This window comes from Chenopodium album, chromosome 12 (assembly GCF_948465745.1).
Source record: "Chenopodium album chromosome 12, dcCheAlbu1.1, whole genome shotgun sequence".
Lineage (NCBI taxonomy): Eukaryota > Viridiplantae > Streptophyta > Magnoliopsida > Caryophyllales > Amaranthaceae > Chenopodium > Chenopodium album.
Genome location: NC_137845.1, coordinates 4999786 through 5024108, shown reverse-complemented (window position 1 = coordinate 5024108; position 24323 = coordinate 4999786). Strand labels below are relative to the sequence as shown.

The following is a 24323-nucleotide window of genomic DNA, read 5'->3' as shown; positions in this document are numbered from 1 at the left end:
ATCTCAACTTATACAATTTTAATATCAAATGTTTATAATTTTTACATGTCGGGAATTAAAAGATATTAACAATTGAAAATATACATTGACAAGCGTAAAAAGAGAAGTGTTGCAACTAAAAAAAAAACTGAGGAAGTATATAGCATAAAATCTTGTTATTTCAAGACTTTAGGAATATGTAAGAAATTAAACCGCACAAAACGCAATATCAATGGACGACATAAAGTTATCATGATATGTTTGTGCTAAATGTAGTAAATCTAAAGTTATTTAATGCTTAAAAAAGAAATTGATGGTTCTCATAATATCGATCACTACGAGCTAATGGAAATAATGAATAATACAGTAATAGTATAGAGAATGTTTGTGTATTCTACCGAAATAAGAAAAAATGAATACTTTTTTTAGAGCTCACAAAATAGAACCTTACAATAATAGTACGCAGAAAGATGGACAGTTTTCAATTGTGACCATTATATTAAATCAAATTACGAGTGTTCATTTTTATTGACTAATGTGGAGCTTTGATATGATTTACTTTTATTTTATTTTTAAAAAAAATTGACAAAAAAAAAAAAAAAAAAAAATTCACATTCTTATCAGTTTCTTTGCAGTTTCTTCTTTAATTACTTCTCTTCGATCTTTATTAGTGATCCATGTATACTGATTATATATAACAATTGGCTCCAAGTCCAACCATTCATATATATAGAGTTGCTTGAATTCAAGATTGCTTTTTTTTTTTTTTTTCCAGATTTACAGGTACTTGATGCATGCGGCAATATTGAAAAGATAAGGTCCTTAAAAATGTAGACAACTGGTTTGCAAAAGAACAATGAAGATTAAATTATTTCTATCCACTTCAAAACAAAGAAAACAACGAAGAAAGATTGAAGAGAAGTAAAGGGAAAAAAATACTAAGTAAACAAAGAAAAAACTGAAAAAGAACGTGGTAGTTTTTTTCTTGTTTAATAAAAAAAAAATTATAAATAAAATTAAAAGCGAACTATATTAACGGTTTGCATTAGACAATAAAAATAAACGGTTGTGATTTGATTTAATACAATGTGGCCACTCAAAAGTCATCTCAAGAAAGATATATATTAGATTCTTTTTGATAAAGACATATTATGTAGAAATCACACCGTAAATAAGTTGCGTGATTCACTTAACTATTTTGCCATGAAGAAAATAGAGCTTTGTGGCCAAAAAAATATTTCTAGAGCATCTTATATTCTTCGGCTTTCCACTATAACTTTTAACATCATTATATATATTTATATGATTATTATTAAAAAAAACACAAAAAAAAATTGACAGGGAAATGGATAGAAACGGACCTTTGCTTGATCAAAGTATAGCCAAATTAGGAAGTGGATGTGTGAGAAATGATGTCGTTGATGCTTCATGCTTCACTATTTTGATTGTTAATATCTTAGCTTAGTTTCGACATAGGATTCGAGAAAGAAATTGATGATATAAGTAAAACACAAGTTTAAATGATAGCTAAAAACACCTTAAATCATCATCTTTGTACTACATGTTATGACACCGCCATTATTTAAAAAAAATAAAAAAAATAAAAAAAAAAATAAAAATAGCTCTAAGCCTCTAAATAAATCTAAGGAATTAGTTCAACAAATTTTGGCACAATCACCAACTTTTTTTTAACATTAAATAAAATTAAAATAACAATGGCAAACATACGTAGTAGAGTAGACCTATTAATTCTTGACCCAACTCGATTCCAAATCCGTTTTAATGAGAGAGCTTCCGACCCGTTTGACCTGATTTGACACATTTAACAAGCAATTCAAATCACTCGAGCTAAATGACCAGAACAACCAGAAATTTGACCCGAACCCGACCCATTGATCCGAATTAACAGGTCTATAATAAAGGCTTAAAATTTATAAGTGCATACGTCATTGCCTTTTGTACCTTCTACCAAAGATTAATAAATACGGCGTACGTTTCAAAAAATAAATACGGCGTAAGTATTTTGCAGTTCCTTTATTCCTTTGGAAAATTTGAGAGAATTGGGTTTTTTTACCTTATTCTTGTGAATTTTAGACCAAATTAAACTAGACAATATATTAAGGATCTTGCTAACGAGTGTCCTGAGGCGTTAGTTAAGGAATAATTTTATTGGTTGGAAGAGTATTAAGTTATGAATGTATGACAAAACCACGCGTCGTTCGGTGTAATTAATGTTAGTTTACTCTAATATTTCCACTTTTAATTCTCTTATCTAACGTCCCGTGGACGCTCATTAGCTTTTAAGGCCATCTTTTTAATTTTTATGTCAGGAAAAATAAGTTTAGCGTATGATCAGCAAAATCAATTAATTCCTCGAAAAAAAATGTTCAAATAATTTTATTTTATTTTAATTTTTTTTCAATAAGATAAAGTTCTATAAGAGTTAAATCAAATTTAATTTGAAGGGCTTTATAAAAAGGTCATGGGCCTAACAGGTTAGAAACATAGATTGGGCTTAACAGGTTAGTAATTTTTTAAATTAGTTCGATTCGGGTCGAACTCCCTGAAATCGGCTCATCATTAGTATTCAAGTCGGATCCTTTCTAACCCATAATCGGAATGTTTGTTTGTTGTTCGTTGTATCGATCAAGCAAAGGTTAGAGAGAGAAAGTGAATATGGGAGAAACTGTTTTAGATGAAGATGCTCTTCTCAAAGAATTCTTCGCCGAAGTTGGTGAAGTTGAAAGAGATAACGAAGTTGTCAGGTTCCTTTTCTTTTCAATTTATATACAGTACATTTTTTTTCGCTATTGAAGTTTTTAATTTTCATTTAATTACTAATTTAGTTTATTTTTATTGTATTAGGTTGTTTATATGTGATTGATTTGATTTTTGTTTATGTTCAATTTTAAAATTAAGAAAATTCAGTTGTTAACAATGAAAAACGAATTAAGGTAGTTAAATTTGGTCAATTTGGGTGTAAAAAAGTTCAATTTGATTAGGGTTTAACCCCTTTATGCCTTTCATGTGTGCAAATGGGAATTAAATTGAAGAACTCTATGATTTGTCGAGGTTTCGAGGATGATACTTTGTATTTTGATAGGTTGTTATGATGAATTAAGGTGAATTGATAGATGTTATCGTACATGTGATTGCTTATGAAAACAGGTGAATTGCTTGTCTAATTGGAAGGTACAGATTGTTTCCTAATTTTTGATGCAATCTTTATTGCGTAGAGTTGTTCATTTGGGAGGGATCCCGGATTAGTCCGAAACTAGGGATTGCAGGTTTTTTATTTAATTTGTTTTGTTTCGTTTCGTGAAATTATTGATATGAGTTTTATGCAACTAGTAATTTTAGTTGATTGAAAAAGGTGCTGTTAAACACTGTGTTACATGTTTGAAATGGAGCTCTTTACTTTTAAATGTTTGTCATATTGTCATTTCTGTAGACATTGAGAGAATTGGAGTGAAGGTCTGAAGGATATGATATCAATTCATGGACAATTGGAATTTTATTTACAGCTTGTAGTTCTTTGACTAAGTTTTTTACTGGAAAGATACTGTAAATTGTAGAGTATATGTTGGCTGGCCTGGCGTGATTTCGGTGTTTCGATCTTGTTGCAAATTTATACTGTTTAGCTGGAAGAATTATAAAATAGTGTTTATCAGTTTCTTTTTTCTCTATGACTTACACTGTTTAGGCTACAGGATACTCTCGTGCTTCAAGTTGAATCCATTTGAGCATCTAAACCTATCGTTTGATTCATCAGTAGAAGATGTGAAAAGGCAATATAGAAAGGTTTGCTTAGTATACAGACTTTGGGAATATCTATTTTATACAGTGATTAGTTAATCTTGTATTTTCCATGATTAGATGCTCATTCATTGTGTGACATGCATGTGCAGTTATCATTGATGGTTCACCCTGACAAATGCAAGCATCCACAAGCGAAGGAGGCATTTGGAGGTTTGTCAAAATAACATAGTATAGTTTATATATATATATATATATACCTTGTGGGATTGTAATGAACATATGTGAGGATTATTAGTTATTCATCTTATATTGTGGATGTTTACAATGCTCAAGGCAAGAGGGTGGGGAAAGGAAGGGGTGGGGTGGGGGGTTGTGGAGGGGGGAAGGGTAGAGAAAGCTTTTCACTTTTCTTCCTGGTACAGCTTAAGCTTATAATCTCATATGTGTCTTTCTCTTTTTTAGAGCTTTTGCTACATTGATTTTGCTCTTGACTGTGAAGACTTTTTACTTGTGCAGCATTAGCGAAAGCCCAACAGCAACTTCTTGATTCACAGGAAAGAGAGTATGTACTTAGCCAAGTCAAATCTGCAAAAGGTCGGCAAACAGCTTATTTATGACATCAACATAGTGGCTTTTATGTTTGTGGTGACTCTTTGCCAAAGTAGATTTTGGAGTTAGTATATGGCTCTTAATTCATCATTTGTTGCGTTTCAATTTTTTTCTTTTCTACATGATTCTTTGCTCTTGTTTCTGTATCACACCTTTTGTATATATCTCCTTTGAGATATCCAATATTCAGACTTCTTTTTGCATCCATCAAAGTCAAATGATTGAATTGTTCCATTGGAATTGCAGAGGAACTTCTATCAGTGAGAAAGAAAAAGTTGAAGAAAGAAACTGCTTCAAAAATAAAATTTATTGTTGATGAGGTAAATACACTTGCCATTTTAACTTGACTTTTCCTTCGACGATCTTTTCTAGTTGAAGACATTTTTTTCTAATTCACTTGATGATTTTTTGTTGCTCTATATACTTGTATTTTCGCAATTCCTTTCATTTGCATTTGATAGTTCATATTCATGCATGCTATTGTTTGTTGCTGGTTTTAGATGACAAACAATTATTGCTTCTTCTTCTTAGCCTTGATACATCTTATTGTTGTTTAGATGGTGTTACATTGCTTCTAGTGCATCACATTAGCGACGTGTAGTTTGGAATTATGTTACTCGGACTCTTCATTTCACCTCACGTACCCGTGTCGGACCCTCGACACTTGGACATGGCCCACATGGGTGGGACACTTGGACACTTCATTTTAGTTCAAAATCATTAAAAAATTTCAAAAAATAGCCGGGTCGGACACTTGGACATGTATCCGTGTCGGACATGGGTACCTGAGTCCAAGTAACATAGCACTTTGGATTTCATCTTAAGACCACCCTCCCTCTCGAACTAGTAATAGTAACCACCAGAATTTAAGAAATCGTTGATTTAGAGTAAAAATCGCGAATGCTTTGCGATCATATATTTCAATGACATAATCTTCCTTCTCAACTCTCATAGCCCCTGAAATGGACTCAAAACACAGAAGCACACACACAAAAATATGCTAGCAATTAAACAGAAATGAGAGGGAAAGATTGAAGCTTTCATTAACAAACAAAGGGTTTACACTAGTGATAGGTTAAGCCCATCAATCTCCACTGTGAGTTTAGCTCACAACTCTCCAATTTACACTCAAAACATTGCCTGCCTACTCTATCTCCTTTCTTTCATTATATATTACAAATCCCAAAGGTGATTCTTCTTGATTGGCTTTTAGTGCTCAGCTGGCAGTTGCTCTCCCTGCTCCACTATGGTGTCTGCTGTGACTTCTTGTTGTGCCACTGCTGTGGTCTGTTGCTGCTGTTCCTTTTCTAGCTTCTCTCTCTTTTGTCCCCTTCTGCGAGCGTACGTAAGGATCACTTGTGGGATGCTTCGAATCATTACTTCCCCATTCAACTATTATACATAGTTTGCATATGCTAGCCTCTTTTGTTAAGGGCAACTAGATATTTGTCTTAATCATAATAGACTGATTTGTTTGGCACTTATCACTGTGGGAGTAACATATTTACTCTTGCAATTTGGTATTAAGATTAATTTTGACGATTTTTAATTTATTTATTTTGGTTAAAGTGAAATATGATAAATAGGGTAAAGGGGAAAAATAGGCCATGTATATAAAAAGCTGCAGTGCTAGGAGTTTTGGGGGGGGGGGGGGGGAGTCTCACTCAAAGAGGCGCACTTATGGTGCACTTCAGTCGCTTTCATTATATCATTCTCATTTGACAGACTTTCTAGACTTATTAGTAGGTCTATTGTAGTTTCAAATCAGCTTTTAAGAACCCATGGGACACTCCACCACAAACCCCCCCCCCCCCCCCCCAATTATTGATTTTTTTTTTTCCTGAAACTTTGGTCTAAAAGTGTGGAAAACAACCTTCAGTTTAGAATATTTTTTTTTTTGTCCTTTTCTGTGCCCAGTAAAGAAAGAAGAAGAGATGATTTTCATGGACCTCACAAGATTCTAGGAATCTAATTGGGTGTTTGAAACCTTTCACTTTGTCTCTTAAGTGCATATAATTGATCAATTTTGGGTGCTTGGAACTATTCATTACAAAATATTTCCGTTTATCCGTATATTTGTACCAAACTCATTTTTAGGTCTTTGTACACTTATTGGTATGCATGTTACGTTTTTAAACTTACTTTTTTATATACCTTGGGGACACCCTCCACATCCATTTTAACTCTTTAAAAATTTCCCAAAATTTGTTGAAAAGCGTGGATGCCTTCTTTTTGGACAACTTTGACTTTTTTGAATTTGGAAAACTAGGGCAAGATGATTCCCATGGAACCATCCACTTTGGGTGTTTGCCTCTAGCTATCAATTTTATCTATGTATTCAGTCATTAATTCAATGCCACCATGGGTCTTTATGTGACTAACTAGTTGCCGTATATGGTTTTGATCAATATCTTATGACCCTGAAAATATCCCTTACCATTACTAGAATTTTCGACACCATGTCCCAAAATTTCCAAAAATGGTCTAACATTGTGTATTGTAATCTTCAAATTTAGCCACCAGAGAACATTTTCGTATCTGGAAAGGTTAGGCATTGTGGTGCTTCCTAAGGTTTCCAAAAGACCTCGGGAGGCCTATTTGATTCCTGGAACCATGTAACTCATCTCTTTTGCCTTCCCTCACAATCATTTCTTAAGTTAAGATGCCTTGCCTTGTCTTGGCCTAGGCCGAAGGTGAGCCAACACGCTACCCTTTATTGCCATAAATAGGTGGTTTATAAAAATATGAGGTGTTATTATGCCAGTCTTTGTGTTCAGGCCTTATTTGTTGAAAACATCCGCTGACTTTTTTGTCAGTTTTTGCTTGATTTAATAATTGATATGGAACTAGGGGTAAATATGATATGTACACAAAGAGAAGGGACCTTGAGTGGTAGTATCTTATATTATTCATAATTGATTTTTCTATGTATACAACAGAACAACACTTATAGGTGTCTGACCACCTTACCTAAGTTTTATAGGGCCCATATCTTCAATTTTCTATATTTGGTTTTTGTATATTTTACATTTACTCTAAATGTTTGAGCTACTTAGAAATATGCTATATATTGACAGAAATTTGATAAAGAATACGAGCAGTCAGAGGAGTTTAAGCAACAGCTGAAATTGAAAGTAAGAGAGATTTTAACTGAGCAAGAATGGAGGAGGAGAAAAATGGCTATGAGGGTAATTTTCAAACAAACATGATTTTAATTGTCTCAATTTGTTAGTTCTTCACACTATCATGCTTATCCCCTCTCTGCCATTGCTAGATATCTGAGGAGGAGGGCAGGCTGAAGAAGGATGAAGAGGAACAAAAGGACGTTTGGAAAAGGAAGCGTGAGCATGAGGAGCAGTGGGAAGGAACAAGAGAAACTAGGGTTTGACTATTTTCCTTTCTCCTATCTCTGTGTTTTGTTTAGATATTTGCAATAGTTCTTGTAAACCAAATTACTATGTCATGCCAATAATTTATAGCTATTTAGAGTGCACTATTATTATTATTCACACCGAATCAACTGCTCTTTGTTTTTCAAATCTAGTTCACTTGATTGAGTTGCTACATGCCATTATGCTCAAATTTTTATCTTCTCACTGAATGAGCAGTTGATAAGATTTTATCTTGTTAGTTTTCTATAATATTTGGGATGGCCTGGAAAAAGTCAAGTGTGACATACCTGCTGATGATTGATTATCCTCTGCTTTCTTCTGCAGGTTTCTAGTTGGAGAGATTTTATGAAAAGTGGAAAGAAGGTAAACAATGTTATTTTAAATAAATAAAATAATCTACAAAGTATATTATTTATTATAGCTGTGGTATGAGAAGGATGTTTTTACTTATGCAATATGTTTACATTACTGGCTATGCAGGGAAAAAAGGGTGAGATTCGGCCACCAAAGCTTAAAACAGAAGATCCAAACAAATCTTATGTTCAGAGGCCAGTAAAACGAGGTTAATGTGTCACCTGGAATTAAAGCTACTTTGCTTGGGATGAAAGTTACTCTCCTGAAAGGCTTTTCTAAGTACAGGACTTATAGGCTGTAATTTGTATTCACCCACCATACCCTTGGTAGAGCTTTGTAGAGAATCCATTCCTTTATGTTGAGCAGATAATTGATATGGTTTAAGTTAAACTCAATTCTGTAGATTCTTTTGAGCTCTGACCAGGTATAGCGTAGTAGTGTAGTTGTGATTTGTCACCTGGAACAGAGAATCTACGATGATACAATGTGTTACTGATTTATGGCAGCACAAGTTAGATTATCCATTTATTTGATCTTTGCAACCTTGTACAGAGTAATTACATAATTGCACATATTATTACTTTTTGTTTGCTTGGAAAAAGAATTCTTTTAACTTAATAAGATTGCAAAATCCATATAGAAGGTAAAAAATCTTAGTTTACATATTCTGATTACCATCTCAGCTGTGGAGAAGGTACAAATTACAGTAAGTTAGCTTCTTACAAACTGAAACCGAATAGGAAGTTTCTGTTTGTATTTCTTCCCCTCATCTTTACAATGGAATTGCTCAGATGCCACTCCAAAGCTCTAGAACTGGCATGTTGTTCCTGCTTATCCTATCGGGCTATCGGCTACTGCAAGTCTACCAGTATCAAAACTCTTGACATCCCTGTTGACATCAATCCTACAGTTTAAGGCTGAATTGATTACATTAACAGATAGTACTATTTTTTTTACCCTAATCTGAGCTTCAAAATAATTTACATAGGTCTTTCTTAAATTCTAAGAACCTAAACATGATTGTTATGGACTCAACGCTCAAGGAAGAATTTCTTTTTCTTTTAATAGCGTATAAAAACGATTGGGGCCAACAGGGAAGCCTTAAATGTATAAGAGAGCAACATCTGTTTTTGCATGGGGCACTTGCTAGGCAAAAAACTTTCATACCTCTTGATAAAAAAAATTAAGTTACACAGAAAAATGAACAGAAAATTACAAACATTACCTCTATTATACAAGGACATCTCACCATGGATCTGATATAATGTTACCTCACCAATAGCATACACCCAACTTGTGTGACAAATACACCCATACACCCTAATCGATGACCAAACCAAAAAAAAAATAATAGAAAACTAATCAGAAGAATACCCAAAACTATCGACCTGACTAAAGAAATAACCCAGATTCTGGACTTTCCACCAGCATATTTTGATCAAATGTACACGGGCCAACTCCCTAGGATACCCATGCTGGCAATTCTTATAGCACATCCCACTGAGATGAGTGAACTCCCATTTGCACTGAGATCCATACATCCATCATCAATTGAAGACCTCCGAACGTGTGGTTATCCCAAGAGGGTCTTCAAAATTTTCATGGCTTAAATTGAGTTCAGGACATTCTATATACAGCATCCTGCGATACCAAATGCCAAAACCCCCAGGTGGAAGCAAGATCCAATATGAGTGGCAAACCATTACACTCCAATTAGATCCAAGCAAGAGAACCCCGATCATTTGCAACTTGAGGACGGCCTCTAGTTGGTGTCGGCGGTCGGTTAGCATTAAGCTCCTGCAGCCATCAAAAAATGAGAATGAATTCCAAGAGAAGAAACTAACTGTAGATATCTACAACAGGAAATTGAACAAAATCACCAAACCTGCATCCAAGTATCCTCAATATGTCGATCCGGAGATGTCTCCGGTGATGAAATTGCTGGAGGCAGGGGATGAATAAGTTTTGGAACCACTACTAGATCCCTCCCTAATACCAAGATAGCTCCTGCGTTATTTGCAGTACCTAAGAAGAGAAAAAAATGAAGCTTTCAGCAGACTAGTTTAATGTCAAAAAATAGACTTAGCAAGGCTCACAATATGACGCGAAAAAGTCGGGACTTGAACTTACCACAATAGTTGGTAGCTGAAAATAAAGTAATTAAATGCCCTTGAGCGAACCGCTCAAAACCATCCATAACACATTCGTGTGCACGTACAATCAACTGAAGATCATTGTTGTTACAAAATTCCATGACACGATCAGGCTGCAAAATGAGAACACCCACACCTCAAACACTGTACAGATCTAAGGTCACAGACAAGCTATAATCAGGCAAAAAATAGCATGATTGATCCACATTTTTTAGATCATAGAATTTTATGTCATGATCTGATGCTCCATTCTCACAGGAGAATAATAAAAAAATAAAAAAAAAAACACACACACACACACACAAATTGACAAAAATAAATAATAGGGATTAAATTGGGACAGAGGAAGTAATTAACAAAACCATTGACAAAAATCTTACGTCAAACACAATGCTTCAAATGCACTGGAAACAAATTTAACATATGAGAACTTTGAAAAAAAAAAAAAAAAAACAAATGATAAGACTAACAAAACCTGCACATATGTTTCTAACATTTACAACTGCTAATGCAGCAAAAACAGATAAACAACCATGAGTGATCCCACATGTTAAGATGAAATGGTGATTATTAATGTTGAGTACCTATCCATGGTGGAAACCAGCCAAAAATTAACAAGATAGGAACAGAATTCAATGTGACCATGACTCTGAATGACAGCATCTAAAAATGGAAAGAAAACTGCATGTTTCCGTGCACCTGACCAGCAGTAAACTCAACCTCTGTATGACACATTTAAATACAAGCAACCACCCTATGCCTTTCCCACCAATATACATGAAATGAGGAGACTAGGACAGAATAAAGTAGAGGGAGTATTGTTTTACAAATAAAAGAATTGAACCAAGCAACAAGATTTGCTAACCAACATTGAAGATCTACTCAAACAGATTACACAAAATTACTCACCCCAAATGTGACTAGACCAGGACCTCTGGCATTCGGACGCAAACCCTCCACGCTGTCATTTTCTGTTGGATCCGACCTGCAAAAATTCATTTTATCATAATCTTTCCTGGCTAAACATAGACCCAAGAACAAACTGATCATCTACTTGGATTGGTGCGCCTAACCACAACAAATCCATCAGAACAATTGAACCAGCTTCCATTGTAATAGGGCGTTGAATGTTCTCAATCTGTTCTACATGATTAATTGATCGTCCAATGCCACCATGCATACATATAATTTTCTTCTCAATAAGAGCTGCCAAAGGAAGCCAATTGAATAATCTGTTGAACCGATGCCATGCCCAGATACCATCTCTTTCACCCTATTCAATGCGTATGTATATATTATAAAACCTGAAATTCTAGTAAATAGACATTATACAAAATTTTAATGTTCCATATGCACAAAGGGCTTACCATGCGCTCAATGCACTCAATTCTGAAGCCAAAAAGGGCATTGATATCAGCTGCTTCATGATTACCTCGAATTAAATGTACATTTTGAGGATACTCAACCTAATAAATATAATGACAAAAGACGGCAAATATTAGATAAATACATTTTGAGGATACTCAACCTAATAAATATAATGACAAAAGACGGAAAATATTAGATAAGTAAATTTTTCGTCCCCTGTTCCCCACCAAAAGGGGGGAGAGAGAGAGAGGTTGTACCTTCAATGAAAGTAGGAGTGTAATAGTTTCCAAGCTATGCTGTCCCCGGTCTACGTAGTCACCTAAGAAGAGATAATCTATGTATCTGACATTATATAAAGAAGCATAATCAGCACATGAATGATAAATCCCAGTACATGACACAGAAAAATCACATACAAAACAGATAGACTACACCAACAATTCAAAGCAAACCCCTCGTTTATAAAACAAACAAGTTTCTATAAAATCTATGCATCATTTTCATCAGCATTTTTTAAGACAAATTATAAGGCAAAAAAAAATGCGAACCCTAAAGCTCTACTGAATCTGAAGTCAGTTATTGCATGGCAAGAAATAAAGGAATGTTGTAGACAAGATCTTTAGCAACCACAGCCGTAGAATTCTGAAGGACCTTCCATCTCCCTCACCCCACATCCCACTTCACTAAAAAAATATAAAAATAAATAAATAAAAGGATTGGCCTATTAGGAAGTAAACAGAAGTTTTTTTCAGAAACTCAAGACTAAGCTATATTGCAAACACATTTTAGAACTCCATGTTTTAGGCTGCTAAACATCCGAACATAAATAAAATTAAGATACAGATTATTCAGCTAAATTGAAAATAAGCTACTTCCTCTGTTTTATTTAGATGCATCATTTGTATAAACACGGACTACACGGACTCCTAGGCAATTTTTGGAGATGAGAGAGAAAGAAAAAAAGGGGACCCATGTGATATGTGAGAGATAGAGATAATTTATTAACTAAAAGGAAAGTGATGCATCTAATTTGAAACTTCCTTGTTTAAAAAGTTATGCATCTAAAAAGAAACGGAGAAAGTACAACATTAACACTTACGCTATATCCCCAGCCGTTGATGGAGAACCATATTCATCAAAAAGTCGCATAAGATCCCCAAACTGTCCATGCAAATCACCAAAGATTTTTATAGGAGCTCTAAGTTGAAGGACACTCGGTTCACTAGCAAATATTCGCTCTGCACTGTCACATAGATCCGCTATGTCGTTGCAGTCCAAGAAAAACTGTCGGCGGACCGGAGGTTTCCACCCTCGAGGTTTAAGGAGATGTGCTACAACCTGAAAAAAAAGAGAGGTCAGACAGATGACCAAAAAATCAAGAAAAATGAACACAATCAGAAAGCTGAAATTCGGCTAACATGATTAACATCAGACAAAATCAGCACACACCTACATGACAATCAATTCCAAAGCGTATGTAATGAACTAACTTAGGGGAGGGTATTATGGGCAGTTTAGTATGTTAGTAGTTATCAAATGTAGTTTGGGCAACATGGGAATTCTAGAATTATTAGGTTAGTAGTTGTAGCCTTAGTATAAATAGAGAGAGGAGAGAAGGAAGAGGGTAGGCAAAAATTGGATGAAACTTGTTGAGAGTTGTGACCTCAAGTCACTCCTTGGAGAGTTGTGAGCTAAACTCACTTTTGAAGATTGATAGCCTTAAGCTATTATCCTATGTTTTGTAACCCTTCCACCATTATCAAACAAAATCCAAGCTTTAACCTTTATTTACTTGCATTATTAAATCAGATTATAATCCCAGAGAGTCAGTACATTACAGCGTACTTATGGCCGCAGGGAGTTAGGGAGGTAATAGGAGCTAGGGAATAATAAAATTGGGCTTACTGAAGCATTTAAACTAAATTCACATTTTCTATACACAATACTCAAAGCCAGACTCCCACTATAAATAATATATACATGCTTATTGTTTATCTTTTGTGTAACAAGACAAACCTTACAACAGTAATACAAGGTTCATGGCTTACCCCTTATAGGCTGAACATTAGATACATTGTTTTAAGATAAAAGCAATATATTCTCCTGATGGCCTCGTAATACTACCTTTGAAAGTGGCATGTACTATGAAAATATATTTGTATCATCTAGGGAAGGATAATATGTATATGAAGGCAAACACGAAGCAGTGAAAATTTATTAGTAGAAATATAATGTGTTGCATGTGAGGTCAAATGGGAGTCAGAATATAAAAACCAGGGTTATGATGGAGATCAAAAGGTCAGAATGTGTTTTGGACTCATGTACTAAAAACACATCTTTCCCTTATTTCTAGCAAATGTGTCTTGCACATCTTGCTCTTAATTCTAGCAAATGTGTCTAGCATTTCATAAAAGCTTACCCAAGAGACTCAGACACAATGAGCACTCCGTTAATCACACTATATAAACGCAGACTAAGATGGATCCGGATTTACTAAATGAATGCATGTCATAAGTAAGCAGGGCATGCATGAATTTAAAACTTAAACAAGTTCTGGGATTAAAAAAAAAAAACGCCAGTCTCATGGACTCAATAATTGCTCTGATTTCACTGCTTCTTTATTAAAAGCTTGTAGACTCTGTGGGACTTTCAGAAATCAACTCTTTATTTTATATGCACTTTTATGAAATTAGAACAGAGATATACCTTTTTTGGAACACTGTTGATCGACATTTGCCTATCAAGTAATTTCCTTGCCGCAGTAGCATTCTCTGGCGTCCCATAACTTACACGCCTGCCTTCATTCTCAAACTGATCAATAGATAGTTGTCTAACCATGCCACCCAAAGCACCGCCAGTCTCTGCAGCTACAACTACCTAAAAAACCAAAAGAGGTTATTCAGCACTGATTCGTACATATTGCAAACAGAAAGCTCAGGGTCATTAAAGCACCATTTCTCAGTTCAAAACATACTCCTTCTAACCAGAACCAATAGTCGTATACTAATTCAGGATGTCGAGAAAGATGAAAGATTTAACAACATAGCAATGGTTTATGCTTCTTACATTTTCAGAAATGCCACAAATTAAATTAGATGGAGGGAAAAAAACAGAAATGGCCCTACTTATATAGGCTATTATTTGTAAACTCAGGTTCCATAGGGAATGGAAAATTTGACAACTAACAAAGGAAGGTATCTAGAGAAAAGCAAAATCAGTATCTTCATAAAGACAGGAGATATTTTCAAGTAATTAATTTCTCTTTTAAGCATGGAAAAAGAACCATGAATAACCATTGAAACACTTGAGCAAGATTGGGAATGAAAAACTCACAGCTCTATGATGGAGCCTGACCCCTGGGGGAGGGGTACTAATTGGTACAGAAGAGTCTGGCTTGATCATAGTTGGTATAGGTTTTCCACTAGGTGTCGCCTCAGCACCACGATCACCCCTATCTGGGAGTTCTACTTCACCATTAACCTGACGTGCTTTAGCAGCAGCCAATGTAGCACTGATAGCCTCTGCTTCAGCTGCAGAGGCTTCAACCAAATACTCAACTCCTTTGCTGAGCCTCCTGCAAATACTTAGTGTCAGTAAGTCTCTTAAATTTACAAATATTAAGTGGCCATCTTACAGCTTAAACTCAAGCCAGTCTGTAAATTTGACATTAGCTCACCGGCTTCCCTGCAACATGGCATTTTCATGGTTTATATCTGTATACATGTCACCATTTACTGGGGGGGCAACAGGACTCCCCAGCACAACTGCACCATCAGCCACTGATTCAGGATCATTCTCCCGTAATCTGTCATCGGCAAAACCATACCTTCCAGGTAATCTTCCTGGTGGTGAATTGGAAGCAGCAGCTGCAGCTGCAGCATGTGAAGCAGCACTTGTGGTTTCCGCAGCAGCAAGATCTTCAGCAACAAGTAAGTCATCAAGTAGCACACCTAAAACAAAAATAGGACTCCGTCATTCAACCTATAAAGATATAAGATTAAAAAGTTGACCAAAGAAAATAACACATCAAACAAGAAAACAGAGAGGTGGAAACCAGTAGGAAAACTTCATAATTATAGCAGTATAACTCACAAGGATACAAATACAATTGATTTGGTGCTCATTTCAGCAGTAAAAAAAATAAATAAAAAATAAAAATAAATAAAACACCATCATAGAAACTAAGCTATCATACCACCACGTAGACCACCATAAATAAAAATTAGGTCACCAACTGCAGCAGCAGCATGCCTGCACCGCCTTGTTAACTCAACAGAAGCATCTCCACCGGCTGCATCAGCACTATACCGACCAGTTCTTGGACTAGTAACTACTGACTTTGTATCACACCAAACGCCTGCTGCTGTATCCAACACTGCAATAGCGGGTAAAAGTTGAGAGAGAAAAAGAAGCAACATTTACAAAGAAAAAGAAACGAGACAAATCCAAGTACCATGTAGATGGCAGAAAATCTAGAGAGTACTTAAGGAGGAGCAGAACTGTCAAGGACAAAGCATCAAATTCTTCTGAATCATAATTTGATTAACGAAGAATATATATATATATATATATATATATATATATATATATATATATATATATATATATATATATATATATATATATATATAATATATATAAAGCTTAACTTTTAGCCAGGTCATGAGGTAGCGACACTTAGCGTTCCAACTTTTCACCAAGTGCCGCGCCACGTTGGATAGATTTAAATAGACTTCATAACATAAAAAAGTTAGTTTAGAATTCTTTTTGGATAGAATTTTGGATAAAATTGTTTGTTTAGAGTTTTATTTTCGATAAAATACCAATATTTCAGATGTATCATAATTTTATTCAAAAAAATTATTAGATTATAATTCTAAGAAATTATCATATACATTTATTTTTTATATAATAATATATTTTGGAGCGAATGAAGTAGTTCAAAGCGTAAAACATCCATTTATAATATATGCTAGTCAATTAAAATGATATACTTTACAACCTAATAGAATTTTATTACTATGTAGACCCGTCAATTAGGGTCGGGTCATAAGTCATGTCGGATTGGGTCACTTTAGGTTACGAGTCAAGAAATGTTCTACCCTTGCCCAAAGTTTTGGGTTCGGGTCAATCCAACGGGATTTGAACATTTATTTTATTTATTTCTAATTTTTAATTTTTTTTAATGTATTAAATCGAACGTTTCCACCAACATTATTATTAGTCATTACATATCTACTAGATAGCAAATTGTCACAAAACCACATCAATTCCTAACTAATTTTGCATCAATGATATATTTTATAATTTGATATATAGATTAAAAATTTATCTTAAAATTTAATAAACAACCCGGGCATCGCACGAGGCACAAAACTAGTATATATATATATATCAAGATGTATATGTTGATAAATAGATCAATTCACAGTTGTCAGCTTGAAAAATTATTACACAATATATTTATTTACTCTCCTAGGGTAGAAACAGTATTGCCATATTACCCTTTAAATCAGAATATCAACTTGTAGGACCAACTTAAATATATACAATCAGAGTATGGTCTAGAATAATAACGAAGGCCCACACAGCAGTAACAAAGCAATCTCAAGAATAGTAGATAAAATAACATGTACCTGCCACACTGGATGAATCTTCCACCATACGCCCCCCACCAAGTGCACCTCCAGACACATGCAGTCGTGCATTCACAAAAACCTATAAGTAAAATAAATTTTAGTGGCTGTTTGATAAAAAAAAAAATATACAAAAATAAATAAACGATAAAAAATAAAAGTTAAAGATGACAACAAATCTGAAATGAGATGGCAATGAAACACACCGCAGCATGCTGATATCTAGCAGATGGTGAAACACCAGGAGCAATTGCCCATTCCCACCGACCATCTCTATGCTTAGCAAGTCCATATGCACTTGCCAACGGCTTCAAAAAAAAACAAGCAAGACAAAATTATAGCATAAGAATGAAAATGTAGCCATATATATCAAAAGGTTTTGCAAATGGCCTAACAAGTAAAAGAAGTCACGACACAAAGCACACCAAAGAACAGAAAGAGTGACAACAGCATTAGTGGCATTCTAAATTCTATCAATTTAACAAGACTGCAGCACTTCTAGTTCTTTCTACCACCAGACAGAACATTCATGCAACTATAAGCAGTTTAAAATTCAGGCTCAAACAATCTCATACTTAACAGCTTCTTGAATGCATCCACGTTGTGAAAGTTTCAAAATTGTTGAAAGGTGAGGTCATGGAGGAAGAACAACTTCGCAAAATCCAATTTTGATTTACATAGGTACAGAGTATACAAAAACAACAACAACAACAAATCCTTAGTCCCAAAATAATGTGGGTAGTTTTTAAAAGAGAGAAAGAGAGAGAGAGAGAAGAAAAATCTGCCATATATACAGCTGAAATTGTTCAAGAGTAACATCAGTAAAGGGCATGAAGTAATAAGCAAGTACATTTTCAATATTGAATCATTTGTCAACAAAAATTCCTTTTACTTCTCTATTTCAGTTTACCCCACTTTATTGTCCTCTTTGGTTAATGAAATATATTTAGCCAACTTAGGAACCATTCTCACTATAATGTTATACCTTATACTAATGGTTGCTTTCTATTCAATATTTACACTCTTATCTATTTGTGAAAAGTCAAGACGAAAAAAAAATTAAACTCAAATTTTAAACTTACCACACTGTTCGCATCCCTCCCTCCACAGAGTAGAAGAAGACCATCAGAACGCGCACTGGCAGTTGCATACCTAAACAATAGCACAAAGGAAGTAAGTCAAGCAAGTAAACCCGGAAACACGGACAAAGACGTGATGGAAAGTTGGCAAGACTTAATAGATATATCACGCAATGGCAAGACAGTACATACTAAGTCTAACATCATTCAAAAACTCTGTATAAAATTCAAAAGGTGGTGATTTCCAATCAATGATGAAGTGAACACATTGCTAGCTTCAGCTATGCATAGTACACCACACCTGTAGCACGCCCAAGTTTAAAATAGCTGACTCAATTTGTTAAAAACGCAATGCATGTGGACTGAGGATGCACATTCTAATAATTTTAGTAATCTTTTAATTTTCTAAGTGGGACACCTAACCCACAAATAACAAAATGGAAGGCACGGTCCTAACTGATAGACAACAAAAGATTAGTACAACTTGATATCATATCAAAAAGCAAGACATCAAATCGGAACCATAAAAGAAAAAGAAAATTGTTTCACATATTCTTTATCAAAGTATCCACAAAAGGCAGGTCATTGTCAACAGGTTGTGAAATTGCACCTCAGGTTATCAAAAGAGCTCAAACCAATGCACCTTAAAGTAAGTATTTCCAGCTAGTTGCATCTTCATATAAGATTTGACAGTAAACTCACTACCTCCCCCCCCCCCTCTCTCTCTCTCTCTCTCTCTAAGCCGAATCTAAAATGCATTTGACTTGTACGGCTCTCGTCTTTGCCTCAAGAACATACCCTTTTGTACCTTCTCAAACAAATTCAATGCGAGCCATACAAATGATACAGGCACACTATGTGCATCGAACGATACTAATTCATTCCCAATAAATTTTAATACTAATGATTGTTACGCAAAAAGACTTTTAACTTTTTTTGGGCAAAATAGCCTGTTAATAGATGGATCGTAACCTGTGCTCTGGCATCAACCTTTTTGGCCTTGGACATATAATCCTACATATCTCAACCCCCTCCTCCCCCCCCCCCCTCCCTTCTCTCTCCTCAGTCTAACTCTAAATTAAATTTCTCTTGGCCCATATTCATCCCAATCCAGCACTATTATTTCTAATTAATTTCTAGAAAATCAGCCCTAAAAAATTCTCTTCACCTGAACAATTAAACCCATAAATACAGCACGATATAGATAGCATCTTTCTTCTTACCCTCACAATGCAAGATTTCCTAGAAAATCCACCTATAACCCTTATGGAGATCAATTCACACAATTGCAAGTATTCTGACTCCAACACAACTGCAAATTACTCTACATTCCGGTTTTGCTTAGATTAGGACAAGCTTAAATGGTCTTTGACACAGTGATTGGAAGGTTACTAGCGGGAGATTGATGCACCAACCATACACATACCGGACTCCAGTTGGAACATTCCAGTTCCCAAACCATCTCATTTGCTAACTTCCGTGAAACTGTGAGTATTAAGGGCTAAGTGGCTAACTACCCCCTTTCCCCATATAATAAGGTTAAGGGTTAGGGACAAGCATGTAAATACCATCATACCCCCTCATCAGAATTGTTAGTACCATCATACCCCCTCATCAAGTATCCAAAAGAAAGGAGAGTAAATCATCTTCAAAGCGCCATTGTCCATATCAATAACAGAGCTCATTTGTCAGGAATCAACAACTGCCGCAACGGAGGCCAGTTTTTGTTGACAGTCAGTCAGTCATCAAGCGGATCTTGCCCTCCTTCATTATTGAACCACTGTATCTTTCTTAAACATTTCAGAAAAATCAGGCCCAAAGCATTATCTTTGGCTTAAGCAGTCAAGGCCTTAAATACAGGACAATGTGGATAGCATTTTCTTTTCTAGGCAATAGCATACCCCTCACTGCCCACATGCCATAACCTTTGTAAAAATCAAATTGTGAAATTGTAAGTGTTTTGGCTTCAGCACAACAGCTGTAGGCAACTTTTGCCATCCCAAAAGCAGCACCTGGTGTCAGATTTATTATAGAATGGGTGTTAAATGTTAATAATCTCTACTATCAAGAATGAAAGGTTACCCTTCCAGGAGCATTAAGAACGTTATATTACTTTAAAAGTGGCGTAGAGGATTCTAGTTTGAGCTTCCCAAACTATCTTATTCACACTAACGAAGATTGCCAGTTTACGCTGACTTCTGTACAGCAAAACTCATCCCCTTACCCCAAATAAAAAGGAAATGAATTGGAGATAAACATATTGCCTTCCAGCCCACCCCCTCAAGTACCCAAAAGTTAAGGGAAAAAAGTCAACATGCAAGCAAAACTATGTATAAAAATATAACAGAGTACAATTACAAAGAATCAGACAATGCTAATTAGTTCCTGTTGACAGTTATCAAGGGGGTCACACCCTTGTAAAAGAAGCTAAGTAGCTTTGGTGACAAAAAAAAAAAAAAAAAAAAAAAAGGGGGGGGGGGGGGGGGGGGGGGTAGGTAGAAGATTGATCTTACATGCATGGAGGTGGACCTTCACCTTCAGGTTCCAATTTCCTCCACTCGTATGGTTTTGCTGCAGTATCTAATGCCCACACATCAGCCAATGGTCGCTTCCCTACACCAAGTCAATATTTTGTGTCGCATGAGTGCCAGGTAAGAGCACAAAAAACATTATACAAGTGTCATATTGAGAAAAAGGATCGCGGGAGAGGAAAGGGGGGAATTAAAAAAAAAAACTCACCATCATTCCCACCAATGCACATAAGATATCTTTGTCCCACAAGGGCCATGACATGTCCATAACGTGGCCCAGGTCCAGGACCTTGAACCACCACCCTAGTCAAAACCTCTTAGTTAGTCACAGATATACCTTAGCTAAACAATCTACAGAAACTAAATAATAAATGAAATCGTCATTTAGACACCAAACCTATGCCAACGTGGCCTTTGTTGGGTAAGATCAAGAACATGTAGATCCTCAGCAGATAAACCAGCAGGACCAATACCACCCTACACAAAATTATAGGTGGCAACAGTCAATAATGAGAAGGACAAAGTATGTCATGGCCACAGGTACAAGGTGTAAATAATAACCTACCTGTATAACCACCATAGTGCCAACAGCTGTAGCAACATGAGCTGCCCTAGGTGTAGGAGGCTCTCCAATGGGAGTAATCCTGGATGTTAAAACACACAAATATGTTAAATTTTGTTCAGGTATGAACTTTCATCACTTCATGATATCCCATAATTTGGTCACAGTCAACCCAAACATTAATATAAGACTGCATTCTTGATTAAAAAGCCAAGAAAAACTCCTCTTACCTAGACCATTTATTGGTTAACACATCGTAACAATGAATATCCGCTGTAGCACCTGCCAGCCCTGCAATGCAAAGAGGCATAGTTTCAATCACAACAGACTCACAAGCACACAACTTTTGAAAGTAAAATAACAAATGACACAAAAAAAAAATGATGATGTCCTATTTTCCGATTGAACCTCTTAATCTTTCTATTCCAAGATCAAAAACAGTATGTGCTGGAAAATGACTCTAACTAGTACCCATTCCTGAAAAAAATAAAAAACAACAATGGTCTAGAAATCCTATTCTACTTTAAACACCATCATTGTTCTATTATTAGGGAAAACAGTGTAATTGTTGTTACTGGCTCCTCGGCATCAGAAAATTGATACAAATGGTGATCAGTACAATAAATCCTAAGTCATCAACATCCAAATCATCTTCTTTAAACATGAATAACCCAAGAATCAACCCCTAACCACTAATTAAATCTTTTAATTTTTTCCATTTCCAGAAAGGCGTAAAGTCGAAATGTTGAATAACTAACAACTCAACAAGTTCACATCTGCTAACTTTAATCTCAAACAAGCAGCAACCCTGACTTTAATCTAACAGTATAACCCAAGTAAACCATATACTACAATTATAATACATTAAAAAGAAAGGAAAAATAAAAAAAATAAAAAAAAATGTTGCAAAAATAGAAAGAAAGAAAGAAGCATACTGATGCCAGCACTTCCAGCAGAAGAAGGAGTTCCAGCAGCAGCAGAATTTCCTTCAAGAGCAGTAGCACCACCAAAAAGGATCAACCTCGGCCCAATATAACCTGGACTACCTTCTTCCCCAACCGCCGGAACCGCCGTCAAAGTATGTCCGCACCTTGGACCAGCCCCATCCTCTTTCTTTTCAATTATCGCATTCACCACCGTATAACTCGGCGCACACCGAGGCCCAACTATCTGCCCTTGCCCTTGTCCCTGTACTTGCTGTTGCTGTTGCTGTTGTCCATCTTTCTCCATTGGAGAAGACGAAGACGGCGTCGTTTGAGAAACCGAAGCCGAAACCGAAGAAGAAGACGAAGGTGGCGGAGATGGAGATGGAGATGGAGAGTTACTGCTATTGTTCTGTGTTGAAGAAGGATCTTGATCGTTCTCCATTGATGAAGACGAATCTACCTCCATCTTCTCCCCGATTTCAAACCCAAAAAAATTAAACCCAAATTAAAATTCAAATTAATAAAAACCTAATTGCTGAGATCGCCGAGATAATTAAACATAACTAAAATCCCTAATTTGAAACCTGAATTTAAAATTTAGAAAAAGGAAATGAAACCCTAGATCGTTCCTTCTTTCGATTCAAAATTAAGAAGTTCCCAAATTGAGGAGAGAGAAAATTGGTAATATTATCACACTCTCTTCTCTCTCTCTCTAATCTCTAACAAAGCCACGAAAGTCGAAAGTGAATACAAATCTTTTCTCTCTCTTCTTCGCTGGATTTTTTCTTTTTTTTACTGGTGTTTCTGTGTTTTTCTCTCTCTGTAAAATACAAAGTTTATTTAATTTTTTAAAATGAAAAAGAATTCTTGTCCAATCAGAAGAAGAGAGAGACGGGCTAATTTGACGGCCGACGAGCGAGACGGCGTCAGGTGAGTGGAGCGTGAGAGAGAGTGAATGTCACCGCCTTGTTAGATGAGCGTGGGAGTTTGAATTTTGAACAACGTGAGTTGTTTTGTTTAGCTATTCTTCCTTCTTATACGGGTTATTTTTTTGGAAGTTTCACCACTCGCGTTTATTATACGCGCTCGTTTCTACTTTGGGTTGGTTGTGTCATACTGTCATGTGTGATTATGCTTAGTGACTTCATCACTATATTTTTTTAAAAAAAATTCTATTTAACTGTTCTTTTGTGGAATGCAAATCAAAAGTGTCTTGAGGCAAAATTATCTATTTCGCAATTAATTTTGATCTCGATGTCTCTAACAAATGTATTACTCCGTACTTTACTGTGATCACTAAAAATCTACGTAGAATATATATTTGGTAAATAGAGTATATGTTATTTTTAAATATTCGTAATTAACATCACCATTAGTAAAACTGATTAACAAAATCATCAAAAGGTGTTCCAACATATGCTATGTTGTGTACCCTGTCATATTCACTTGATAGTTCGTACCAAGAGTAATGCATAGATATTGCACATCACTTTGTCACCCAACATTTTGCAAAAAAAAAAAAAATAAATAAATAAATAGTCAGTTTCAGCCTTAATATGACATGATTGGTGTATGTAAATCCAACAATTTTTCTAAAATAAAAATTGCACATCCAACAAATCACATAATCCAACATCCTCGTTATCATATTTATCATGAATTATGATAAACATCATCAAAACACTTAATCAAGTTCTAAGCTTGTGACACTTTCAACATTTCAAACATTACATATATGCATCAGGTCTAATCTCTCACAGTATCTAATAGGGGTGAGCATAACAATTTACTTGTTAAAATTCTTGAAATGAGAACCAAAATCAAAACATGCCTGTCTTTTTATATACTTCGTACTTTTTTGCAAATATATGTATATATATGTAAATATTAAAATTCAATGGGATGTCATGAGCTCATCACGTGTCATCATGACGCACCGATATTATTCCATTGTTTGTGAGATTATGTTTTTGAT

General features: G+C 35.3%; 2 protein-coding genes across 2 annotated transcripts; one reads left to right on the top strand and one right to left on the bottom strand.

Moving 5' to 3' along the window:
* Positions 1-2604: 2604 nt before the first annotated feature.
* LOC145571731 (J domain-containing protein spf31-like) lies at positions 2605-8638 on the top strand. Its single transcript, XM_081630763.1, has 9 exons — positions 2605-2744; positions 3690-3780; positions 3888-3948; positions 4255-4332; positions 4594-4667; positions 7425-7535; positions 7622-7729; positions 8064-8102; positions 8220-8638. The coding sequence occupies exons 1-9, from the start codon at positions 2656-2658 to the stop codon at positions 8304-8306; spliced, it is 738 nt and encodes a 245-aa protein (XP_081486889.1). The 5' UTR covers positions 2605-2655; the 3' UTR covers positions 8307-8638.
* A 602-nt stretch (positions 8639-9240) lies between these two features.
* On the bottom strand, positions 9241-23174 carry LOC145570123 (serine/threonine-protein phosphatase BSL3). Its single transcript, XM_081629121.1, has 21 exons — positions 22358-23174; positions 21653-21713; positions 21426-21504; positions 21258-21337; positions 21069-21163; positions 20843-20942; positions 18333-18402; positions 17457-17558; positions 17251-17332; positions 15810-15989; positions 15291-15564; positions 14948-15188; positions 14321-14491; positions 12714-12952; positions 11872-11956; positions 11614-11712; positions 11320-11519; positions 11156-11231; positions 10224-10359; positions 9979-10118; positions 9241-9890 (listed from the first exon to the last, which is right to left on the bottom strand). Exons 1-21 carry the CDS (start codon positions 22812-22814, stop codon positions 9807-9809), a joined length of 3051 nt encoding a protein of 1016 aa, XP_081485247.1. The 5' UTR covers positions 22815-23174; the 3' UTR covers positions 9241-9806.
* Positions 23175-24323: the final 1149 nt, after the last annotated feature.

Bases quoted from the DNA above. Each gene is read 5' to 3' on its own strand.
- LOC145571731 (XM_081630763.1), top strand. From the start codon at position 2,656: ATGGGAGAAACTGTTTTAGATGAAGATGCTCTTCTCAAAGAATTCTTC. The intron at 2,745-3,689 runs GTTCCTTTTCTT...TTTAGGCTACAG, and splicing joins AGAGATAACGAAGTTGTCAG to GATACTCTCGTGCTTCAAGT. The intron at 4,668-7,424 runs GTAAATACACTT...ATATATTGACAG, and splicing joins TAAAATTTATTGTTGATGAG to AAATTTGATAAAGAATACGA.
- LOC145570123 (XM_081629121.1), bottom strand. From the start codon at position 22,814: ATGGAGGTAGATTCGTCTTCATCAATGGAGAACGATCAAGATCCTTCT. The intron at 21,164-21,257 runs GTTTGGTGTCTA...GGTTTTGACTAG, and splicing joins CAAAGGCCACGTTGGCATAG to GGTGGTGGTTCAAGGTCCTG. The intron at 17,559-18,332 runs GTAAGTTTAAAA...TTTTTTTTGAAG, and splicing joins GGAGGGATGCGAACAGTGTG to CCGTTGGCAAGTGCATATGG.